Raw genomic sequence first — 24,981 nt, 5'->3', positions numbered from 1 at the left:
ATGTTTCTGTTACTTTCATTTAGGAATCTATTAAATATAGAGACTGTAGATTGAAACATGGTATTTTCTCTCCAGTAGCTCATTATATAAAGGGGAAATTAGATACTGGTACTTTTCATAAATATAAAAATGTCACCATTTTCAAGAGCCATTTTTCACCATGCCTAAATTTTGAGTTCAGATTATATGAATGTAAATGTTTTGTGTTCTTTCTACTTTCTTATAATATAAATACATTTTTTAAAAAAGAAACTAATAGTGTATTGTACTTATTGTGGCAGAATTAGGATTTTAACTATTTCCACCTAGTTTTTTTTCCAAGTCTGAAATGACCTGCTTTTCTTCCGGGATTCTCTTTCACTGTAACTTCATCTGACATACCATTCTTAAAACAACAATTTAAGAACTGTGAACGCACCGGGTGTGGTGGTTCACACCTGTAATCCCAGCACTTTGGGAGTCCAAGGCTGGCGGATCACCTGAGGTCAGGAGTTCAAGACCAACCTGACCAACATGGTGAAACCCCGTCTCTACTAAAAATAAAAAATTAGCTGAGTGTGGTAGTGTGTGCCTGTAGCCCTAGCTACTCGGGAGACTGAGTCGGGAGAATCACTTGAACCTGGGAGGCAGAGGTTGCAGTGAGCCAAGATTGCGCCACTGCACTCCAGCCTGGGCAACAGAGCCAGACTCCATCTCAAAAAAAAAAAAAAAATAGCGTGACGTTTTTTCTTTAGCTGACATAGTCCTGTAACATAAAATAGGCTATTTTGATGCCCCTTTTTGAATATGAAATTCTAAATTTTGGAGAAATTTTTTGTAAATCTATAGTGCCTAAGATTTTAAATCTGGCTATATCTTTTGTATTATATTTAATCCTAGTCTTGAATTCTTCTGACTATTGTATTTCCTTCAGAATCATCCAAGAGTATGACATTGAAAGATTAAATGGTTAAACTATATTTAAAACCACAAAATCAAATTCACCTTTTTCAAAAAATTTTAAAACTGTATTTCTGTTTTAGGGAACATCTGGAAATGCTGATTGACCAACTAAAAATCAAATTACAAGATAGCCAAAATAACTTACAGATGAATGTATCTGAACTTCAAACATTGCAGTCTGAACATGATACACTGCTAGAAAGGCACAACAAGATGCTTCAGGAAACTGTGTCCAAAGAGGCGGAACTCCGGGAAAAGTAAGGTTGTTAGCAGCACTAACGCTGTACCAGACAGCAATGTATTTCTTTGTTGAAACTTCTAATATGTTGCTCCTTGAGATAAATGCAGATGAGAAAATAAAAAATAGACATATCTAAAGGCTTGGTAACTTTGCTTTATCTACCTTAGAGCTTCACCTTTTACCTTGCTTTTGTATTTTGCATTTTTAAGAACAACTAATGTCTGTCTGCTCATCCAGTATTCTGCGTCTCCTACAGCCTTCTTGGCTAGGATGTTTCTCTAAAAAAACAAAAACATACTACTTTCCAACCCAGGTATCAAATCATAAGCTTTTTTTTTTTTAGAAGAAAACACCCAAATAGTTGCTAACTGAAAAAGAATATGCAACTTATCTTTGCAATTCTATCTTCAATTTGTCATATTTTGTTCATCACTATAATACTTTAAATAGACATTAGGCGTATTGGCAAAATAAATAGATTGTGAACAAGAAGTTTTGAACTCCTATGATAAAGAAATTGGGTAGTAGGAATATTAGGCTGAGAAAAAGAATTCTTCATTGAGCGTCTTTTATCAAGGGTGTTAAGATACTTTTATCACAGATTATCTTACATAATATATATCTAATCTTATGCTAATCTGAAAAGTGAAAGCACTTAGCTTTTTGTGGCTTCTGTCTGTTAACAGTGTAATTTGCTTGTCAATCATGTAAACCAAAAGTTTCAGGGAGATGGACCAGTTTTTTAGCTGCCTATCACCAGGGTTTACCATGAGATTATCTAGGTGATGTTTGCTTGATATTCTCCAACACTTATTCTTTAGGAAAGTTATTGCAAATTACATTGCTAACACAAATAAAGTAACGGTTGATTCCTCTAAAGTAATTCAATCTTTCAGTAAGTGTTTTTTGAGCACCTACTATGTGCCACTTTTCATAGCATTTTGAGGTATCTTTAGGAGTCTTTCCTCTTCTTCAGAAATGTTAAAAACTAACAGTATTGTTACTGTCTCTGCCCAAGTATGAAGAAATAGCCTCTTTATGTAGTCTCCACTTTTAAAAATGTTTTAATATTTATACTTTCTCTATAGTAGATTGTGAAAATGGTTCCAGAGGAATGTGATAATTAGGCTAACTAATTAATATCTGTATTACCCAGAGACTACAGTTAATATAAACACTTCAGTAACAACTGAGACAGAACAGTGAACTTCCATCAGCATAGTCATTCTTATTCCAGATGGGGGGTTTAAATATTTAGCTTTCAAGTAGGTAAATTTAGAAATGTCACTGATACTGCCTGAGAATAGACACTTTACCCTACCTCTAATATTTATCCTGCTTGGACTATTTTTGTAACTACCGATGGTTCTTCCTTTACTTTCTTGGTAGATATTGTTTGAACAAAATGCTTGCAGAGAAATGTGTATACACTAGTATTTTCTAAATTCATTAATCAATATGAACTTAGTAATTAAGATTTCTTTTCTAAAACATGGTATTTTATTGCATTTCTCTCTTCAGCCACTAACCCCTGTTTTAAACCTTATATGGTGCGCATAAGTGTAGCAGGTAGAAAAAACGTCTTGGAAAAGTATAGGCTAAACTGTTAACAACATTTATCTACCTGTGGAATTGGGATTTCATCCTGCCAGGCATGAGAGTAATTAATGAGGGCTTTTACTTTTTTCTCTGACAGCTTTTGTATTTTTATGAGAGAATTATGTGGATCCCCTGTATAAAAGGAAATGTTTTTTTGTTTTCTTTTGTTTTACCAAAGCCAAACATGTAAAACATGAAAACTACAGGTAAACCCTTAAACGTGATGGTTCCCAAATTGTAAGCCCACTGGTTAGTTTCAGGCTGAGCACATAAAAATCACATTGAAAACTGCTAAAAGTAGGGAATTCCTAGAATACTACTGAGATCCTGATTCAGTGGGTGTAATATGAAAACTAGATGTCTCTATTTTCAACAAGGTACTCCAGCGATTCTTACGTGCAGTGAGATTTGAAACAGCTATAGTAAACCAAGTCTGTGTTTGTGGTTCGTGTCAATCGACTCAAAACTGGATACTTTCCTCTAAAGTTTTCTGAGTGAATTAAGAGTGTGAGTTTTTTCCCCCCCCCCCCTTATATTTTCAGGGTAGTAGATAAAAGGGAGATTAATCTTATATTTATGTGAGCTACCACATACAATGACATGAAGAAGTGGACTAATTAAAAGTATAATTATTTTATGCTTTAAATATAGTCCTTTTTTCTGAACCATGAAGTTCCTAGTCTGGACAACACAACGCAGTTTCTCAACTGGGGTTCTTCATCTGAAATGTGGAACGCAGATTATTTGAACTAGATGACAGCCAGTGTCAGTTCTCATCAAGTTATTACACAATGAGTACAATGTAGGTATGTAGGAGAGAAGTTGATTCATACATTCAATAGAGGTCTTAGAGCTAATTCTCTTGCAGAACCCAGTGGAGAGAGGCTAAAGTCAGCATATAAAGTTGAAAGATCTTCCGTGAACTAAGTTTCTCATCTTTCAGATTGTGTTCAATACAATCAGAGAACATGATGATGAAGTCTGAGCATACACAGACTGTGAGTCAGCTAACATCCCAGAATGAGGTCCTTCGAAATAGCTTCCGAGATCAAGTGCGACATTTGCAGGAAGAGCACAGAAAGACAGTGGAGACATTACAGCAGCAGCTGTCCAGGGTGGAAGCACAGCTCTTCCAGCTTAAGAATGAACCGACCACAAGAAGTATGTATGTACACATGGAAATATTAGTTGTTCAAATTTTCGTGTATTTATGTCTCTTAAATACATTCTTCCAAATTCATAAGAAAGAAAATTTGGCCGGGCGCGGTGGCTCAAGCCTGTAATCCCAGCACTTTGGGAGGCCGAGGCGGGTGGATCACAAGGTCAGGAGATCGAGACTATCCTGGCTAACATGGTGAAACCCTGTCTCTACTAAAAATACAAAAAATTAGCCGGGCACGGTGGCGGGCGCCTGTAGTCCCAGCTACTTGGGAGGCTGAGGCGGGAGAATGGCGTGAACCCGGGAGGCAGAGCTTGCAGTGAGCCGAGATCACGCCACTGCACTCCAGCCTGGGAGACACAGTGAGACTCCGTCTCAAAAAAAAAAAAAAAAAAAGAAAATTTACTAGGTGTCACCAGTGTCAATTCTGTGATTAATAAATTTTGGATTTGCTTACTAGGAAGATATTTGAACCATCTGAATCCTTCCTTGATTATACTTACAGAGGCCTGTATAACCTCTTAGAATGCTGACTTTGATGTATTTCGTACCCTCAATGGAAAGGAGTATTTCTTTTTCTCTGACTTAAACATACTCTGGTAGTCTCGTGACATATGTCTTAATTCTAGTATTCACCAGATTTGTTTTGCGTTCTCTGTTGTTAGTCATCAAGTTTGTCTACTTTTTAAATAGAAACATTAGAGATAGAGCAAGGAGCTTAGAAACACTCAGGCGACACTGAATGTGTAGAATTGCATGGCCAATATAGCTTCTTTCCTTTCACATTTACAACTAGTTGGAGTTTTAGTTCAGCCGCACCCAGTGTCTTCCATTCTGCTTCCAGGAAGAAGTGGAAAAATGTCAGCCATGATGATGCAGTATTTTAGTAGCAAGTTGATGGTGTTTTGGTTTCCCATGGGAAATACTGTCACTGGAGCATTAGCAGCTATCGGTCACTTATTAGGGTAAAAAAGCAACTTCAAGATAATTTAACATATGCCAAAGAATCAACAAAAGAAGTAATTGGCCAGGGCAAAGGTCATACAGGAGATTGTAATCTAGGAATTAGCAGTGGAATAAGCAGTCAGCTTATCAGAAACTCAGGAAAATGCTTTAGAAAGGGCAGTCAGGCCTAAGGCAACTTAATGAAATGCAAAATAAATGAAATCTGAAGTTTAAAAATCTAGATTACAATTCTGGTTTCTAACTCAGTTATGAGACCTTGGGCAAAGTCATTCAATTTATCTGAACTTTAGATGTTTCAGGGTCAATAAACTAATAGATGTCAAAGGGCCTGATAAACTTGACAGTTTAGAGCGGACATGGTGGCTCACGCCTGCAATCTCAGCACTTTGGGAAGCCAAGTCAGGTGGATCACATGAGGCCAGGAGTTTGAGACCAGTCTGGGCAACATGGTGAAACCTCATCTCTACTAAAAATACAGAAATTATCTGGGCAGGATGGCATGCACCTGTAAGTCACAGCTACTCGTGGGGCTGAGGTGGGAGGATGGCTTAAGCCTAGGAGGCAGAGGTTGCTGTGAGCCAAGATTGTGCCACTGCACTCCAACCTGTGTGACAGAGTGAGACCCTGTCTCAGGAAAAAAAAAAAAAAAGCACTTTACAGTTCATCAGCAAACAGGAAAGTCTTGCTAGACAATGTAATTGATGAGTTCCATGCTCTGGATTCTGGGCTCTTATTGTATGAACACTGTAGGTATGAGCAGCAACAGGTAAGAAGCTGCAGAGGTAAAGGTATAAGGGCAGTGATCGAGGATGTCTGCCGAGCAGATTTCAGCAAGTGTGTTTCAAGAAGTATGCAGCAATCTCAAATACCTAATCCCGAAAAATTGCTAGAATCTAGTTTTTTTAATTTTGGCCAGTATTTAGCAGCAGTATGGCCCTGTACTCTAAATTAATAAAAAACAAATAGTACCGTATTATGAGCTGTGTTATCTCACAGTTTATCTTAGCTAGTAGCAATTAATTCATAGCTTCCGCTAAAATGACTAACGTAGTTAAAAGTTTGATATTTGATAACTAAAATTTTTTTTTTCTTTTGAGACTCGCTCTGTCACCAGACTGGAGCACAGTGGCGTGATCTCAGCTCACTGCAACCTCTGCCTGCTGGGTTCCAGCAATTCTCTGCCTCAGCCTCCCCAGCAGCTGGGATTACAGGCACCTGCCACCGTGCCCGCCTTACTTTTGTATTTTTAGTAGAGATAGGGTTTCACCATCTTGGCCAGGCTGGTCTTGAACTTCCTGACCTCGTGAGCCACCTGCCTCAGCCTCCCAAAGTGCTAGGATTACAGGTGTGAGCAACCATACCCAGCCATGATGACTAAATTTTAAGAAATGTTTTAGCAATTCTTCATATACCTTTCACTTGTCTTATAGTTACTTAATTCCTCTGCTCTTATCATTTGATATTTTCATTTTATTGTGTATCTCTGTAAGGTCGAATCAATAGATTTTGAACAATCTCACACTTAACCTTTAAAAAAAAATCTAATAGGCCCAGTTTCCTCTCAACAATCTTTGAAGAACCTTCGAGAAAGAAGAAACACAGACCTCCCACTTCTAGACATGCACACTGTAACCCGGGAAGAGGGAGAAGGCATGGAGACAACTGATACTGAGTCCGTGTCTTCCGCCAGCACATATACACAGTCTTTAGAGCAGCTGCTTAATTCTCCCGAAACTAAACTTGGTATGTTACTCTATCTAAATATGTTTTTCTTATTTTATTTCTTTGTCTTATTTAATTACTATTACTCTAAGTTACATATGCTTTTTTAGGCTGCTCCAATAAAATTTATTTCAATATTCCACTACCTGTTTGTATTAGGGTTCTCTAGAGGGACAGAACTAATTGGATGGACAGATGGATGCTTATTAAGTATTACCTTACACGATCACTAGGCCGTCTGCAGGCTGAGGAGCAACAAGAGCCAGTCCAAGTTCCAAAACTGAAGAACTAAGAGTCTGATGTTCAAGGGCAGGAAGCATCCAGCACAGGAGAAAGATGTAGGCTGGGAGGCTAGGCCAGTCTCACCTTTTCACGTTTTTCTGCCTGCTTTATGTTCGCTGGCAGCTGATTAAATGGTACCTACCAGATTAAGGGTGGGTCTGCCTTCCCCAGCCCACTGACTCAAATGTTAATCTCCTTTGGCAACACCCTCACAGACACACTCAGGATTAATACTTTGCATCCTTTAATCCAATCAAGTTGACACCCAGCATTAACCATCACACTGTCCAAATGGGAAAATTATAAAACAAATCTTTTGTAAAATAAAATGCTAGCTCTTGCCCTAGGTTTGAACCATAAATAAGTGGTGGGAAGTTTATAGTCACAAATAGGTGGTGGGTATTAGAAAGCAGGATAAACTATCTTCTCACCCTTCCAAGAAACTGACAGTTTCAGTTTATTCCTCTTGGTGAAGTAATGCTAAATTTTTGTAGTGATGTTTTGGTATATTTTATTCTTACCTATAATCAATATTACTGTTCAAAATTTAGGGGGAATCTGTTTGTCATCTTCCTGAAACTTCAGGATCACCTGGAGTAAGGGTCATTTGTATTCATGGTCACTGACTATGTGGGGTAGAAATTGCAAGTCATGGTTCCTTCAGGCAAAGTTAGTAGTGGTGACATGGAGGCATCGTGATAGAGCAGCAGCAGACTCCAGAAGCCGATTTGACTTTGTGATTCCTGCCACAATTACCTGTCATCTGTGAGCCTGTTTCATCGTCTATAAAGTTTGAATAATGATACCTACCCCACCTGATAGAAGATTCTTATGAGGGTACATGATACGTGACCAGTAAATGTTAATGCTTTCCTCATTATAAGTGAAATGACATAAAGTCTTGCAATATTCATAGATGGGAAGAAGATGTGTAATAAAACTGCCTATAAACACAGTTCTGACAAATTTCAGAACTGGGACTTATAGGGCTTATATTCAGTTAGATTACATGCTTTACAACAGAGATACTGTTTTATTTGTGTCACCTACAATATAATCTGTTGATCAAGGTATGTTGAATAGATGAATGGCAAAGAAAGCAGGGCTATAAAATATCACATAGTAAGATATTTATATTTAGATGTTTTCTTATTTAGAATCTTCATCTGTATCTGTGATTTTGAAAATTAATTCTTGGAACATCTTGCAGAGCCTCCATTATGGCATGCCGAATTTACCAAAGAAGAATTGGTTCAGAAGCTCAGTTCCACCACAAAAAGTGCAGATCACTTAAACGGCCTGCTTCGGGAAACAGAAGCAACCAATGCAATCCTTATGGAGCAAATTAAGGTGAGATCAGCGAACCTGGCCACCATGAAAACCGCCAGTTTGGTTTTCTTGGTCCTCCATACACAGGCACCCAAGTTTAAAAATTCACATTGCAGATGCATCCATAACGTCTTGATCTTTATATTAGATTCCTGATGGTGAGAAATACTGCTTTGCTTTTCTTTTTTTTTTTTTTTTTTGAGACAGAGTCTCACTCTGTCGCCCAGGCTAGAGTGCAGTGTCACAATCTCGGCTCACTGCAAGCTCCGCCTCCCGGGTTCACACCATTCTCCTGCCTCAGCCTCCCGAGTAGCTGGGACTACAGGCGCCCGCCACCACACCCTGCTAATTTTTTTGTATTTTTAGTAGAGACAGGGTTTCACCGTGTTAGCCAGGATGGTCTCGATCTCCTGACCTTGTGATCCGCCCGCCTCAGCCTCCCAAAGTGCTGGTATTACAGGCATGAGCCACTGCGCCTGGCCAAAATATTGCTTTTATACCTATTACATAAAGATTATTTCTTAATTCCTACTTTTTCTAAGAAACCATAATAGATTTAGAAACTAGAGAGATGCTCATAAGTCATTGTTCCACATATGCTTAAATAAAACTTAACTGGGTGTGAGTCTTTGAATTCTAAAGATAAACAGTAAATTTAAATCATTCACATGATATTTATGGTACTGAACTACTAAACAGTTTTCAAGTGGAGATGGCAAAGTGGCATGGGAAGTTTTTCTCCTGTTTCAAGTAGACACCAGAAACATGTAGGAATGTTGTAGAGCAGTTGAGAATTACTCAAATGAGATATTTCCACCCTGGCTCACTGATAATCACCCCTCAGAATACAGTCATACTACTTATTGGGAGTTCTTATGACCTAGGCCCTAGGCTTTACATATATTATTTAATCTCATCACTGGTTGAGAGAAAAATTGAGGCTGGTGAATGGTGGAACAAAGTTCAAACTCATAGCTGTCTGAAAAATACATACTTTTCCCCTGTACTTTGTTGCTCCTAATAGATCTGTCCTGCCACTGTGCAAGGCCACTAGCTATCCTTGTCAGATTATTTTAAAGCTGAATTCAGTTATTTTCAGTAAATTGAATATATCTTGACATTCCACCACTAAATACTTCAGTATGCATCTCTATAAAATAACATTTTCACACTAATAAAAACATCATAGCTAACAAATCACTAACTAGCCCAGTAAACCTAAGTTACTTGTTTAAATGTTTTATTTTCTTTTTTTTTTTTTTTTTCTTTTTTGAGACAGAGTCTTGCTCTGTCACCAGGTTGGAGTGCACTGGTGTGATCTCGGCTCACTGCAATCTCCGCCTCCCAGGTTAAAGCGATTCCCCTGCCTCAGCCTCCCAAGTAGCTGGGACTACAGGCACGCACCACTACGCCCGGCTAATTTTTTGTATTTTAGTAGAGACAGGGTTTCACCATGTTGGCCAGGATGGTCTTGATGTCCTGACCTCATGATCTGCCCGCCTCAGCCTCCCAAAGTGTTGGGATTAGAGGCATGAGCCACCCCGCCTGGCCAAATGTTATATTTTCATAAATTTATACTCTCTTGATAATTTCTTAGTCTTCTTTATTGTCACTTTTTTAAGTGGTCCTAGGTTTTAGGACAAAGTTGGCTAACTTTCTTGTCTAACCTAAAATGAAAATATGCTAAAAGCCACGGCTTGGTTTCAACCTGGAAATCTTCCTCAAAGACTTGAACATGCTGTTACCTTTTTTATATCATTCTTTGCCTCATTTCTTTGATAGTGTTTTACATTGTCTTATATTCTTGAATTTTCACTGTGTCTGAACTTTTGATTAAGTGCCATTCACTGTGGACGTCTTAACTGCCTGGGACTTTAGGAACAAGATAGGGGCAGGGAGTTAGTGGAGGCTACAGATGTTCCCCTCAGCCCATTGTCAGAGCCCCATGCCATACAGGCTTAGTTTCTATAGAAAGTAGAAGGCAGAGGAAACATCTTGGTACCAACCCATGGCTCCAGTTAGTTGCTCCTCATGTAGACATTCCATCAGTTCCCCAGCTTTCAACTCCAATTTCCATGATACCCTGTGCTTCTGAGGCAAGAACCCCAGTATTTACACAGGGTGCATCCTCTCCTCTTGTCAGTGATACTTGTTAAGCTGCTGGACTGACTCATTTCCACTTCGTCTGTTTCTCATCTTGTGAGAATTTCTTGATGTGTCTCATCTACTTTTCCTCCTCTTGTATTAGCTTGTTCCTTTTCAACTTCACCCCTCTTCCCTCCAACCCTAAATAGCTTAGGACAGTGGAGTCATATAGCCCAACACTTGGTGCATATGCAGCAATCCACTTTCTAGGCAAATGCAGCTTTGAAACTATCTCATAGTTGGAGTTCAGGTTTTCGTGTCAAATGGATTTTATACTGTAATGTCATAAACTCCTTTGAAATGCTTCACATACAGCTGCTATAGTTAACTGAATTCCCTCCTTTATTGCCATATGGAGGGAAGGGGGACGTTTAGCGGGGAGGAGAAGAAAAATACATGAGTTCAGTCTGCCATATTTAATCAGAAGCTCCTAAAGCCCATTTTTAATTCATTTCTCTAACACCAGCTTCTCAAAAGTGAAATAAGAAGATTAGAAAGGAATCAAGAGCGAGAGAAGTCTGCAGCTAACCTGGAATACTTGAAGAATGTCTTGCTACAGTTCATTTTCCTGAAACCAGGTAGTGAAAGAGAAAGACTTCTTCCTGTTATAAATACAATGTTGCAGCTCAGCCCTGAAGAAAAGGGAAAACTTGCTGCGATTGCTCAAGGTGGGTAAAAGGAGAGTCTTAGAACTTCTAACTTATAACTTAAACTAAACAGTCTTGTGGTTGAGAATTTGTCTGTATGTGTAACGTTTAAATTTTGCTCATTTGGATTGGGTTTATCATATGAGTAGGCCATGACTAGATTTGAAAAGCTGACTTTTTTAACATCTTTAGGCAATTGTAGTACATTTATGTCATTTTAACGTTCAGCTAAATACAATACAGTGCTTAGCTTGATCTTCTAGCTCTTTGAAAATTGAACTTGTATCCTGGTATTGAGTTCTGGTGTTCAGTTGAATGTGGTTTTGTTTTAAATTCTACTTTTTAAAAGACATTTGTTAGCTTGTTCCTTTTCTACTTCACCCCTCTTCCCTCCTCCAACCCCAAATAGCCTAAGACAATGGAGTCATATAGCCCAACACTTGGTCTATATACAGAAATCCACTTTCTAGGCAAATGCAGTTTTAAAACTGTGCCATAGGCCAGGCACCGGTGGCTCACACCTGTATTCCCACCACATTGAGAGGCTGAGGCGGGCAGATCACGAGGTCAGGATATCGAGACCATCCTGGCCAACATGGTGAAATCTCGTCTCTACTAAAAATACAAAAATTAGCTGGGCGTGGTAGCGTGCACCTGTAGTCCCAGCTACTTGGGAGGCTGAGGTAGGAGAATCACTTGAACCCTGGAGACGGAGGATGCAGTGATCTGTCACGCCACAGTACTCCAGCCTGACAACAGGGCAAAATTCCGTCTCAAAAAAAAAAAAACTATGATGTAGTTGGAGTTAGTTTCCATGTCAGATGGATTTAATACTGTGATGTCATTAACTCCTTTGAAATGCTTCACATACAGCTGCTGTAGTTAATTCAAACTGCATCTTAAGAATTATGGTTTCATTTTTATTTTTAGTTTTAAATTTTATTGTTGACATTTTCAAGCATACAAGGAAGACACTATAATCTCTCTTGTAGCTGTCACCCACCTCTAACAGTTTTCAACTCATGGACAATCTTGGCACAAACAGGGGAGAGTTAGAGACTTTAAAACAAATCCCACACATCATTTATTTGCCCAATGAATAATTCAGTGTTTATTGGATTTCTTTGTCACCTATATCCAGTTTATGTTCATTTTGCCTGGGTTATTGTGAATGTCTTTGTATAGTATCCTAAATAGGGCTTATATATTGCGTTTGGTTGATGTCCCTTAAGCTTTATTTTGTTGTTGTTTTTTTGTTTGTTTGAGATGTAGTGTTGCTCTGTTACCCAGGCTAGAGGGCAGTGGTCCAATCTCAGCTCACTGCAACCTCTGCCTCCTGGATTCAAGCAATTCTTCTGCCTCAGCCTCCCGAGTAGCTGGGACTACAGGCACGCACCACCACACCCAGCTAATTTTTGTATTTTTAGTAGAGACGAGCTTTCACCATGTTGACCAGGATGGTCTCAATCTCTTGACCTTGTGATCTGCCCACCTCAGCCTCCCAAAGTGCTGTGATTACAGGCGTGAGCCACCACGCCCGGCCATTTTGTTGTTTTTTTAATCTATAACAATTATATATATAAATTTTTTTTTAATGTGCCACTTACTAATTGAAGAAACTGGTCATTTATGCTATAGCAGTCCTATATTCTGGTTTTAATCATTACAGGGTAACACTGAACTTGTTCCAATTGCCTATAAATAGGAAGATCCAGGTGCAATTGGGTGGGATGGTAGACAAAAATACATCATAGATAGTACTGTGTGCTTTCTAAGACATCAGGAGGCCCAGAATGTCCAGACGTCTTACTTTTGACTGATTGACCTTATCTAGTTGGTGCTCTTTAACATGTTCCCCTATCCCCTGTAAATCCTAATAACTAAACTGATAGAGTCATCCTCAAAATTGAGCAGACAAGGCCGGGCGTGGTGGCTCAAGCCTGTAATCCCAGCACTTTGGGAGGCCGAGACGGGCGGATCACGAGGTCAGGAGATTGAGACCATCCTGGCTGACACGGTGAAACCCCGTCTCTACTAAAAAATATGAAAACTTAGCCAGGCGAGGTGGCGGGCGCCTGTAGTCCCAGCTACTCGGGAGGCTGAGGCAGGAGAATGGCGTAAACCCGGGAGGTGGAGCTTGCAGTGAGCTGAGATCCGGCCACTGCACTCCAGCCTGGGCGACAGAGCGAGACTCCGTCTCAAAAAAAAAAAAAAAAAAAAAAATATTGAGCAGACATCTGAATCATCTGGTATACTTACTAAAATTCCAGTTGCTGGTCCCCAGTTTCTGACGCAAGATTCTGCATTTTTAACAATTTGTTGCTGATACTTCTGGTCTGGGGCCCATACCTTGAGAACCCCTGGTCTAGAGGCCTGATAAGATGCAGGCTTAATTTTTTTTTTTTACAGACGTACTTCATAAGTAGTATTGATAGTTTCTTTGAATCTGGTTTTTTATAGTCTTTCTAATGATGAAGGAGGAATGTTCTCAATACTGACAGTAATCTCAGTTCTTAGATTTCTATAGCCACAATAGTATTTTTGTCACAAGAGCCCAAATAAGAATACATCATGTATATTTTTAGTAAATAGTTATTCCAATTACAAATTTGCAAATTACAAATTCACTGTCTTTAATTTGTTCTAACAAAAGTAAACCTAATTTTATAGTTATAACTACTTCTAGTCACATAAGAGTAAAACTGCCCCTATAAAAACAAGACAGAGAAATCTCAAAATTATAACTAATTTTATAATTATAAAATTAACCAGGACTTTAAGAACGTTTGCATTTTAAAATTAAAGTTTTCAATAGTTTTCAATAGAACAATGATATCTCAAAATACTTAGCATGTCTAACAGCCCTCTTTTAAAAGCTCAGCACGTTTAATGTGGATGTTGCTAACATCCAGGTGGCTCCTGTAAGTTAAGCGTCCGTTGATTAGAAGTTCTAAAAGAGACTAACCTAAGGGATACCAATAACATATTTTTAAAGAATATCATAGAGGAGATATACATTAGAATCCCAGAACTCGAAGATGTGCATTTGCTAAGTCCTGTAAACATACAGGAAAACACTTACATTTAAATTAGTTTGCCCTTTAGAGATTATTTACCACTTGTCTCTTATCAATGTGAGTACATAAAAGACACCTTATAACAATTAAAAGCAATGATGGTTTAGCAACAGATTTAGACAATGTAAGGGCAGGTGTGGTGGCTCACACCTGTAATCCCAGAACTTTGGGAGGCCGAGGAGGGCGAATCACCTGAGGTCAGGAGTTCGAGACCAGCCTGGCCAACATGGTGAAACCCCGTCTCTACTAAAAATACAAAAATTAGCCAGGCGTGGTGGCACATGCCTGTAATCCCAGCTACTTGGGAGGCTGAGGTAGGAGAATCGCTCGAACCCAGGAGGTGGAGGTTGCAGTGAGCCAAGATGGTGCCATTGCACTCCAGCCTGGGTAACAAGAGCAAAACTCTGTCTCAAAAAAAAAAAAAAGAGAATGTAAACTAGAAGATAGTTCAGAAGAAATTACACAGAATTCAGCATGGGAGAAACAAAAAAGAAAAAGAATGGGAAAAGACATAGAGGATAAATAAAGACAGGAAACATGTTTTTACTAATTGAAGTTCTAAAAGGAGAGAAAAGAATAGAGCACAGATCATTTATGAAGAGAATGGCTAGAAATCTTTTAGAAATGGAGACGGATGTCTATCCACAGATTCAGAAACCCAATAAAATCTCAAGCAGTATTTAAAAAAAAGAAGAAATCTACTTCTAGTCACATAAGAGTAAAACTGCCTCTAAATAAACAAGACAGAGAAATCTCAAAAGCAGCCAGAGAAAGAAGACACATTGCCTCACAATAGACTTCTCAACACCATTGGTGTGATACTATCTCATGTACTAAAAGAAATAACTGCCAACCTTTCATATTTTCCAAGATCTCTTCTGGAAAACAAAACCTTTTAAGAATTCGCCTTCATCGAAAAGTCTTAATGATGTACTCCAAGCAAAAAGAAAATTTCCTAGGTAAAAAGTCTAAGATGCAAGAAAGAAAGACATGCAGAGGAAACGTAACCACCGTATTACAGGTGTGGACTGTCAGCCTGACTGGTCACACTAGGGGCATTTTGTTACCAAGGCCTTGAAAGTACGAAAGGTCTGAGAGCCACTCTTCCTGGCACTGAAGGAAACAGGGCCCATCAGAGCAGACAAGTACCTCTTGCCTCCTTCATCTCCTTGGAAGCAAATGTTTGTAATCTCTGGTTTTGTGTAAAGTTTATAACAGTATTTTTCATTCAGGTTGCTACCTATTAGTGGATGGTGAAGTTAATTTGGTGGATCACATTCAGAATATTTTTTTTTAATCAAAAGAATACAAGCTGGGCTCAGTGACTCATACCTGTAATCCCAACAGTTTGGGAATACCAGGCAGGAGGATTGCTTGAGGACAGGAGTTCAGAATCGGCCTGGGCAACATGGCAAGAACCTATGGCTACAAAAATTTTAGAAAATATCAGACATGGTGGCATGTGCCTGTAGTCCTAGCTACTCAGGAGGCTAAGGCAGCAGGATTGTTTATTATAAGGAATTTGAGGCTGCAGTCAAACTTCTGGTTGAAATCCTGGTCATGCCACTGCATTTCAGCCTGGGCGACAGAGTAAAATCCCATTTTTTAAAAAAAATTAAAATAGTATGTCAAACATTAGAATATGTTAGTAAGGGTAAGCAATTATTTCCTGAAACTCTACATATATGCATGAGTATTGGTAAATACCTGACTGTATCATCAGCTCTAGATATAAAATGTTTATGATGTTGGCTGTAAGTTTATGGGGAATAGTTTTCCTTTCTGTGGGTTTGGGTGTATTTGGGAAACGTTAGCTTAGGGGGTAAAGTAGATTACCCAACTCTGAAAAGCAGCATCAAACTCCTTATAAATAAAGAAACACAAACTCTTTATAAATAAACACATTAAATTTCAAGCAGATGGCATGAGCTGCTCAGAGTAGCCTGTTACAATTCTGTGTTACAAGGTAAAATGACTTAGAGTGTAGCAGTAGTCCCCAAACAATTAATGTCAAATAGATACTGCTAAGTGTAGATTGCTCCTCTCCTTGTATCACAAATGTTCATTCACCCTGCCCCCACACACATTAAAATTCAGCATAGTTCACAAATTGAGTGTTTCATTTCTATTTGAGATAGACTTTGGTAAGTCAGCTTTGCTCCCCAAGTAAGTTAGCCATATAGTAATTCTGTGTGCAAAATTTGAATCTCAATTTTACTACTCAAGCAGAAAGTAAGTCATTTTTCTGTATCTTCTTTGCTCCCAGACTGGGTTACAATTTACAGATCTGAATATTGTCACTTGTACACCATACATACACAGAGGTCTAAAACTCCTTATACAAGTAAATAAAGAGGAAAAAAAGCCCAACAACCCAATAGGAAAATAGACCAAGCCTGTTACAGGCTTTTTTTTTTTTTTTTTTTGAGACAGAGTCTTGCTCAGTCGCCCAGGCTGGAGTGCAGTGGCGCGATCTCGGCTCACTGCAAGCTCCGCCTCCTGAGTTCACGCCATTCTTCTGCCTCAGCCTCCCGAATAGCTGGGACTACAGGCGCCCACCGCCACGCCCAGCTAATTTTTTGCATTTTTAGTAGAGACGGGGTTTCACCGTGTTAGCCAGGATGGTCTCGATCTCCTGACCTCATGATCCTCCCACCTCGGCCTCCCAAAGTGCTGGGATTACAGGCGTGAGCCACCGTGCCCAACCTGTTATATGCTTTTTGATCATCTCCAGACTGGCAGGAGGAGAATGCATACTCACTTCTAAGTACCTGACTTGATTTGCAGAGGATATAGAACCTTATCAGAAAATGACCTTCCAAGGCAAAAGCAAATGCACCCTATCTCAGCACAACTTTTCTCCAGTTCTTATTTACCTAAGGAGATGAATAGCTGCCAGGAACATTGTCTGCACAAGGACAGGGGCCTGCCAGATCTGAGAACACAGCAAAATTTTTATTTTGTCAAAAATCTTATACTCGGCTTATACCATTCATTTCAGGTAAACATACAACAGTCTGCATTTCACTTTAGGGAAATGTTTACAGTCATCTGGTTCTCTTTATTCTTGGAAACAAGGTTACCTCACTTGGAACACATAACCAGTGCCAAGTTGTCCATCCCTAAGCATTATTTCTTCCTCTTACTTTCTAGAAGTTCTAAAGATTGTGGAAACCAGACTTCTCAGAATTCTTTGCCCTCATTCACTCCTCCAGAAATTCATGCCTTTGTATAATCTCTTCCCCTTGAGAGCCAGTAGGTTAACCTAATGAGTTATTCTTAACCAGTAGAATACAGCAAAAGTGATAGATTACAAGAGATTGTGGCTTCTATCTTGCTAGCAGACTCTCTGCCTTCATTGCTTGAACACTTTGATGAAACAAGCTACCATCCCAGACAGGCCCATAGGCAAGGAACAGGCCATCAGCTTAGCAGCCTTGAGGAACTAAGTTCTTCCAACTAGCACATAAGTTTGGAAGTAGATTCTTCTCCAGTCCAGCCTTCAGATGAGACCCCAGCCATGCCAACATCTTGATTGCAGCCCTGTGAGAGACCTTGAAAACAGAACCGTTTCTGATCTCCTGACCCACAGAAACTGTGAAATGTGTTAAGGTACTAAGTTTGTAGTAATTTGTTATGCAGCAGATTGTAAATAATATGCAGATAAAACCAGACAGAACAGACAAATAAATGAAAATGGCTTTAACTCTAGAAAGAGTTTCCCCATGTAAAATTTTGAAAATGCTTCTCTGCCTGAGATCAAACTGTGGTACATGTATATGTATGAAAACACAGAAAGGTGTCTGGAAGGGTAATACCAAATTAAATATCTTTATCCAAGAGGAATGAAAACCAGTATTCACACAGAAACGTATGCACAAACCTTGTGAATACATTAAAAACCAGTGAACTGTGCACTTTGAAAAGGTGAATTATGTGGTATATGAATTATATCTCCAAAACATTTCATGAAAAACCTGTACACAATTATTCATAGAAACTTTCTTTAAAATTGCTAAAAACTAGGAAGATCTCAGTTATCCTTCAACTAGCAAATGAATAAACAAACTGGTACAGCCATGCAGTTTAATACTGCTCAGCAATAAAAAAAGAATGCACTGCCAGTGCAGCAACATGGATAATTCTCAAATGCATTATGCCAGTTGACAGAGGTCAGACTCAAAAGATTATGTACAGTGTGATTCTACTTATATGACATTCTGAAAAAAGCAGAACTGTAAGGACAGAAAACAGATTAGTGGTAGCCAAAGATGGGAGAAGCAGCCAGGGAGAACTTTGAGGAGGTGAAAATGTGCCAGGCCTTGGTCAGTGATGGTACATAACTGTGCATTTGTCAAGACTCAGTGCTATCTGCTGAAAAGGGCAGGTTTTACTATAAGTAAGTTGTACCTCAATAAACATGATTTTTAAATGATTAAAACTTTGGTTTTTGTTTGTTTTGGTTAAGTTTTAAGGTTTACCATAAATCTATTGATTTTAGATTCTAAGTTGCATATAAGCTTCTGTTTTAAAAGAATTTTTATTTTTCATTCTCTTATTGTCAACAATATTTAGTTGTGCTAGAAATCTTATTTTGGAATTGTTTAATAGAGAAAGACAATAAATAATGTTCAAGAACAGACATTGATTCATAACATCAAAGTATGTCATGAGAAGATGGTATTTCAGAATGGAGGAAGAATTTCTTATGTGCTGGTAGGATTGTTTGTAGAGAATCATTTCTGCATAATTTTCATAGCTGGATTTCTTTAATAAAGCCATTCAGAGGTTAAGTTCTAGATTGCTTCATGTTGCTTATCAATGTTTTAAAGCTAAAATAAAAGTAGCTGTTAGGTTGGCTCAACCAGAAATTCAGTATATCCTTTAAAAAGAGAAATTTAGTAAGTAATATGTCTAAAGGATGACATATGGATGGATGCAGTGGCTCATGGCTATAATCCCAGCACTTTGTGAGGCTGAAATGGGAGGATCACTTGAGCCCAGGAGTTTGAGACCAGCCTGGAAAACAGTGAGACCCGCATCTCTACAAAAAAAAAAAAAACTTACCCAGGCACGATGGCACACATCTTATGGTGCCAGTTACTTGGGAGGCTGAGGTGGGGGAATCACTTGAGCCTGGGAGACCAAGGCTGCATTGAAGTCTCATCACGCCACTGCACTCCAGCCTGGGCAACAGAGCAAGACCTTGTCTCAACAAAAAGGAACCCCCCGGCCCCCCAAAAAGGCATGTAATCAGTAAAAAAGACATTATTTGCTTATATTGTAGAGTGGTTCTAAAATACAGATTTTACATTGAGAAATTTTAATACTCTCTTTTTACTTTCCAAAGGTGAGGAAGAAAATGCTTCCCGTTCTTCTGGATGGGCATCCTATCTTCATAGTTGGTCTGGACTTCGATAGATTGATGGAAGGAGTATTTTTATTAACCAAATGGAATCTATTTACAAAAATGGTTCATGTATATTACCATCATCCTTTTGTCCAAAAGTGTGTATATGTGTTTGCATCTACATATATTTGTACATCTATATGACAGATGTATTTTAAAAGTTTCAACTTGAAGTAAAAGTACAACAGCTTGAAGTGTTGATACCAGGCGACAGCCCCCTAATTCATGTGATCTCCCGTGCATGCTGCCAGAATCAAACCACCAGGAATGACTTCACTCCCCACTTCTCTGGAACCTCAGGACCCATTGCTCGGCAGTACTGTGAATTTTGAAGTTAAACTAAATTTTGGTACCATACCAACTGGAATTTAGGCTTTAAAAATAATGTTTCAAGGCCATGTGTGGTGATTCAGGCCTGTAATCCCAGCACTTTGGGAGGCTGAGGCTGGAGAATCACTTGAGGCTAGTGAGCTGTGATCGTACCACTGCACTCCAGCTCGGGGAACAGAGCGAGCGAGACCTTGTCTCTAAAAATAATAATAGTAATAAAATAAAAATAATGTTTTATGACTATTTATTGCAAGGTCAGATTTGTAGATTGTTATTAGTTATAAATTGTTGAGAAATTTTTGTGATTAGAATATGAAGGAAAAAGCTTTATTGGTAAAAGTGACATGTTAAGGGGCTATGAAGTAAATATGCTGCAGTTAATTATGCTAAGTTGAAATATAATTTAGTTACTTTAAAATAAACTGTTCTTTTTTTCTTTAAAGTATATTCTCTCAAAACTCACGATGTTGTCAGAGCCCTAGAGCTGGCTAGTGTAACACTGACTCTGAATAGGCGGGCCCACCCCCTGAGTTGAGGTGATTTCATGCTGTCTCTCCAGGCTCTTGGTATGATGTCGCTACATGCAAGCCATGAATCCGTTTTGAGAATCCTCTCCATTTTCCCAAATAAAAACCTATCACAACAGTGACTGTATCACTCAGCGTTGTATCTAAGTATAAAACTGGTGCTTTCAGTGTTGTGGCAGATAGTGTTCCGTAAGCTTTCCATCAGCTTTCCATCAGAAGGGATTTTAGAAAGACACCTTGGAGGTCCGTGCTACATCTTCACAGTTCCTCTGAATAAACTTAGGTGGTAGCGTTACTTGCCTTTGACGCCTCTGCATATGTTTTAATGACTAGATCAAAATTGTGGTGTTCTTCAATCAAAAATTTGATAATTCTATTTTTAATATTTATGTGTTAATCACCACACAGTATGCTCTCTGAAGTTCTCTTAAGCCTTCAGTTTATAGTCTTAATTCTCATTCTGAGCTGGAGAACTGACTTTGCACTTTGGTTATGCAGAACATTGGTTTCCAATTTAGTTTAACTGAAATTTGCTGCTGATATGTTGAGTTTGTTCTCTAAATAATATCTCATGTATCTGTCTTTCCTCCTGTCTTAGAAGAACAGACCTAACTAGTGAATGTATTAATGAAAATGCATCTATTTCAGAGCTGACATGAAGAGTTTAGTTTTTTTACTTTATAAACTGTGAATTTGAGTATGCCACCTGCCTACAATGTAACTAATCATATTTAAATATATTTTACTTTCTCTTTGACTTTAGACCTTTTGAAGTCTGTATAAACTTGTTTTAAAATATAGTCTCTACTTATGAATGTCATAACACAAATACCTTTTTGCATGATAAAAAATTATTACTTTGATTACAAAAGGCCTATTCTTTCATGGTTTCCGCAATGAGAGGAAGTGTAATGATTATTTTAATATTTCTATTAAATATGTTTAACTGTACATTTTTATGGCTGCTCTTTTATGTTAGACACTGTCTCTTTAGGGGTTGTTCATTGGTTTATGAAATGGAACTGCAAACTCCTTTACTACTGGCCTTACATGGTTGGGACCTATTAGGTGGTTGAGAGAATGTCGGCCAACTCTTCGATACCCGCCAGGTAGACCGTGGTACCTGCCATGTCTGACACCCTGCATCCAGCTAAAACTAGAAACAGCACTGGGCCTCCCTGTGGACAAGACATTGATTTGACTAGAAGCAGATGTCTGGCTAAGGCTGCCAACGTAAGGTTGGCCTTAGATGAAGGGCTTTGTTTAGTTAGGGGCAGAGGTCATTAATTTCTTTTTTTTTTTTTTTTTGAGACAGAGTCTCGCTCTGTCGCCCAGGCTGGAGTGCAGTGGCGCGATCTCAGCTCACTGCAACCTCCACCTCCCGGGTTCACGCCATTCTCCTGCCTCAGCCTCCTGAGTAGCTGGGACTACAGGCGCCCACCACCACGCCCGGCTAATTTTTTGTATTTTTAGTAGAGATGGGGTTTCACCGTGTTAGCCAGGATGGTCTCGATCTCCTGGAGATAACTAGTTTCTTTGGGTGTTTGGACTGGGAGATGGGGAGAGACAGAGCAGACAGAGAACACAGATGCCACAAGGAGGAGGAACAGAGCTAACCCCAGATAGGACTGGATACAGCAGCCAGACCAAGAGAGGCATCTGATGAGAAGCAGCTCTTCAGCCCTGGGCCTAGTGCACACATTTCTCCTTGGTTTCTTAAGAGCCAAATTTGACTGGGCACAGTGGCTCAAGCCTGTAATCCCAGCACCTTGGGAGGCTGAAGTGGGTGGATCATGAGGTTAAGAGATCAAGACCATCCTGGCCAACATGGTGAAACCCCGTGTCTACTAAAAATTTAAAAAAAAAAAAAATCAACTGGGCTTAGTGGTGTGTGCCTGTAGTCCTAGCTACTTGGGAGGCTGAGGCAGGAGAATCACTTGAACCCAGAAGACAGAGTTCAGTGAGTCGAGATCATACCACTGCACTCTAGCCTGGCAACAGAGTGAGACTCCATCTAAAAAAAAAAAGCCAAATTCATACAGTCCCTGAGGAGTGGGAACGGATGCACATCTCTTGTGTACAATAAGCTGTGCTTGTGCTCTGAACAGTGTAAGATTGAGAATTGTATTTCTTAAAGTTTGGCAGAATTGTAACTGAATTACTACCAAGGCACTGAGAAGGCATACTGTACTTTGTATTCTTTTTAAAGTCCATGTTAGGTGGTGGTGTAGCTGGAAGTGTACAGTATTGAGGATGTAAAGTTTCCCCTAAAAATCGTTGGTATTTGGTGAATGGAATAACACATCAAAAAATTGGTTGTATCATATGATTAAATTGCAATGTAATGATTTCAGCTTGGTGGAAGACTTCTACTTTGTCTTGGTATCTGAAAATCCCCTTTGCTTCAAACTTACTACACACCAAGCAAAACAACGTGATAACAATTTTGCAAGTGTCTTTGAGCTAATGCTTTTTCATGGGTATTAAAAAGCAGTGAGTTATTTATGTATAATTTCTATGTAGAAAGAAAATATTTGTTCCATTCAAGATACGATTACACGAAAAGGCATCTAGTTGTGATCTTCAAATTATTATATATAGAGAGAAAATTCCTATAACTAGGCTGGGCGCGATGGCTCACACGTGTAATCCCAGCAGTTTGGGAGGCCAAGGTGGGCAGATCACCTGAGGTCAGGAGTCCAAGACCAGCCTGGCCTATATGGTGAAACCTTGTCTCTACTAGAAATACAAAAATTACCCAGGCGTGTTGGCCCATGCCTGTAGTCATAGCTACTCAGCAGGCTGAGGTAGGAGAATTGCTTGAACTCGGGAGGGGAGGCTGCAGTGAGCCAAGATCACACCACTGCACTCCATTCTGGGCGACAAAGCGAGACCCCATCTGAAAAAAGGAAAGAAAATTCCTATGAAGAAACACTATGCCTCTGAGTTTCAATAATGGAGATGATTAACCCAGTTTCCCTGCAAGGATGTGCTCACTGTGAAAAGATGTAGTGGTTACCACCCCAGATGTCTGCCTAGCATTTGAGACCACAACAGTCCCTGTCACCCCTGCCTCTCTCTGGGAACTTTTGCCCCACCACCATACAGAGGGGCAGTAGGCCCAGCCATAATCAACTGAAACAGATAGAGAGTTCTGATCTGAGCCTAGGCAGTTAGGTTTTCTCAGGAATATGGATCTGGGACTAAAGAATCAAGTCAGCATCTTCCTGTGACTGGAATTGTAGCATGTAAGTACAGAAGCTTTGGAGTGCCCAGAAAGAGCAGAGAAAACCAGCCAAGAGAGTGCCAGCTTTAATTTGATGTAAGAGGTCAACAAAATTGTGAAGTGAGTATTCTGGGGACCTGAGAGTCAAGGGACTGGATTCTGTACAATGTCTCTGCATCATCATAGTAAACTTCCTACACATACTTTGAAAGTGAATATCAGATATTTTGGAGCACAGTATAATGGTAAAGTATAAACTGAACTTACACAAGGACACAATTTCTGCTTCACTGACGAATAACTTGGGGAACGTTCTTGACTGCTCTGAGCCCCCATTTCTTTATCTGTAAAAAGGAGATAAATTACATAGTTGTGACTCATTGGATGACATCATAAAACCCAGCACAGACGGCTGGGCGCGGTGGCTCACGCCTGTAATCCCAGCACTTTGGGAGGCCGAGGTGGGTGGATCATGAGGTCAGGAGATCGAGACCATCCTGGCTAACACGGTGAAACCCCGTCTCTACTAAAAATACAAAAAAAATTAGCCAGGTGTGGTGGTGGGCGCCTGTAGTCCCAGCTACTTGGGAGGCTGAGGCAGGAGAATGGCGTGAACCCAGGAGTTGGGGGTTGCAGTGAGCCGAGATTGCGACACTGCACTCCAGCCTGGACGACAGAGCCTACCTGTTCCCTGAAACACAGCAATATTGAAATTAGGCAAATTACAAACCCTACAATGCCTTCTAAGTGTTTAAGTCATAGAAAGACTCACACATCTCTCACTCAAAATCAAAAGCTAGAGATAATTAAGCTTAGTGAAGAAAGCAAGTCAAAAGCTGAGACTGAGGCCAAAAGCAAAGCCTTTTTTGCTTTGTTGTTTTTAAGATTCAAGGAGTACATATGCAGGTTTGTTACAAGAGTATATTGCATAATACTGAGGTTTGGATATTACTCCGTTGTTGGATGAATCGTTTGCAAATATTTTCTCCAACTTTGCAGACTGCCTCTTCACCTTGTTGACTGTTTCCTTTGCCGTGCAGAAACTTTGTAGTTTGATATGTATCATTTGTCTATTTTTGCTTTTGTTGCCTATGCTTTTGAGGTCTCAGCCATAAAATATTTGCCTAGACCAATGTCCTGACGCATTTTCGCTGTGTTTTCTTCTAGTAGTTTCATAGTTTCAGGTCTTACATTTAAGTCTTTAATCCATTTTTAGTTGATATTTGTGTATGGTAAGAGATAGAGGTCTCATTTTGATTTTCTGAGTATGAGTATCCAATTTTCCCAGCATCCTTTATTGAAGAAACTTTCCCTTCCCCTAATGAATATTCTTGGTACCTTTGTTGAAAATAAGTTGGCTGTAAATATGTGGATTTATT

At 39.3% G+C, this 24,981-nt stretch overlaps 1 protein-coding gene across 7 annotated transcripts in view; it reads left to right on the top strand.

Moving 5' to 3' along the window:
• The window catches only part of GCC2 (GRIP and coiled-coil domain containing 2), a 63,742-nt gene extending 42,407 nt beyond the window's left edge, over positions 1-21,335 (top strand). For 4 of the 7 annotated variants that reach the window (XM_003909094.5, XM_009184899.3, XM_021925160.2 and 1 more), the window contains 6 exons: positions 1,023-1,199; positions 3,726-3,943; positions 6,456-6,650; positions 8,122-8,261; positions 10,852-11,053; positions 19,460-21,335. In XM_003909094.5, coding sequence (XP_003909143.2) covers positions 1,023-1,199; positions 3,726-3,943; positions 6,456-6,650; positions 8,122-8,261; positions 10,852-11,053; positions 19,460-19,530 — 1,003 coding nt within the window. In that variant the 3' untranslated portion in view covers positions 19,531-21,335. Of the gene's footprint in view, positions 1-1,022; positions 1,200-3,725; positions 3,948-6,455; positions 6,775-8,121; positions 8,262-10,851; positions 11,054-19,459 lie in introns of those variants that run through there. The other 3 variants (XR_636827.3, XM_021925159.2, XM_009184901.3) reach the window with 3 other exon arrangements.
• The last annotated feature ends 3,646 nt before the right edge of the window (positions 21,336-24,981 follow it).

This window comes from Papio anubis, chromosome 14 (assembly GCF_008728515.1).
Source record: "Papio anubis isolate 15944 chromosome 14, Panubis1.0, whole genome shotgun sequence".
NCBI classification, from domain to species: Eukaryota; Metazoa; Chordata; class Mammalia; order Primates; family Cercopithecidae; genus Papio; species Papio anubis.
Note: the sequence above shows the minus strand (reverse complement) of the source record. Positions and strands in the feature narration are given on the sequence as shown.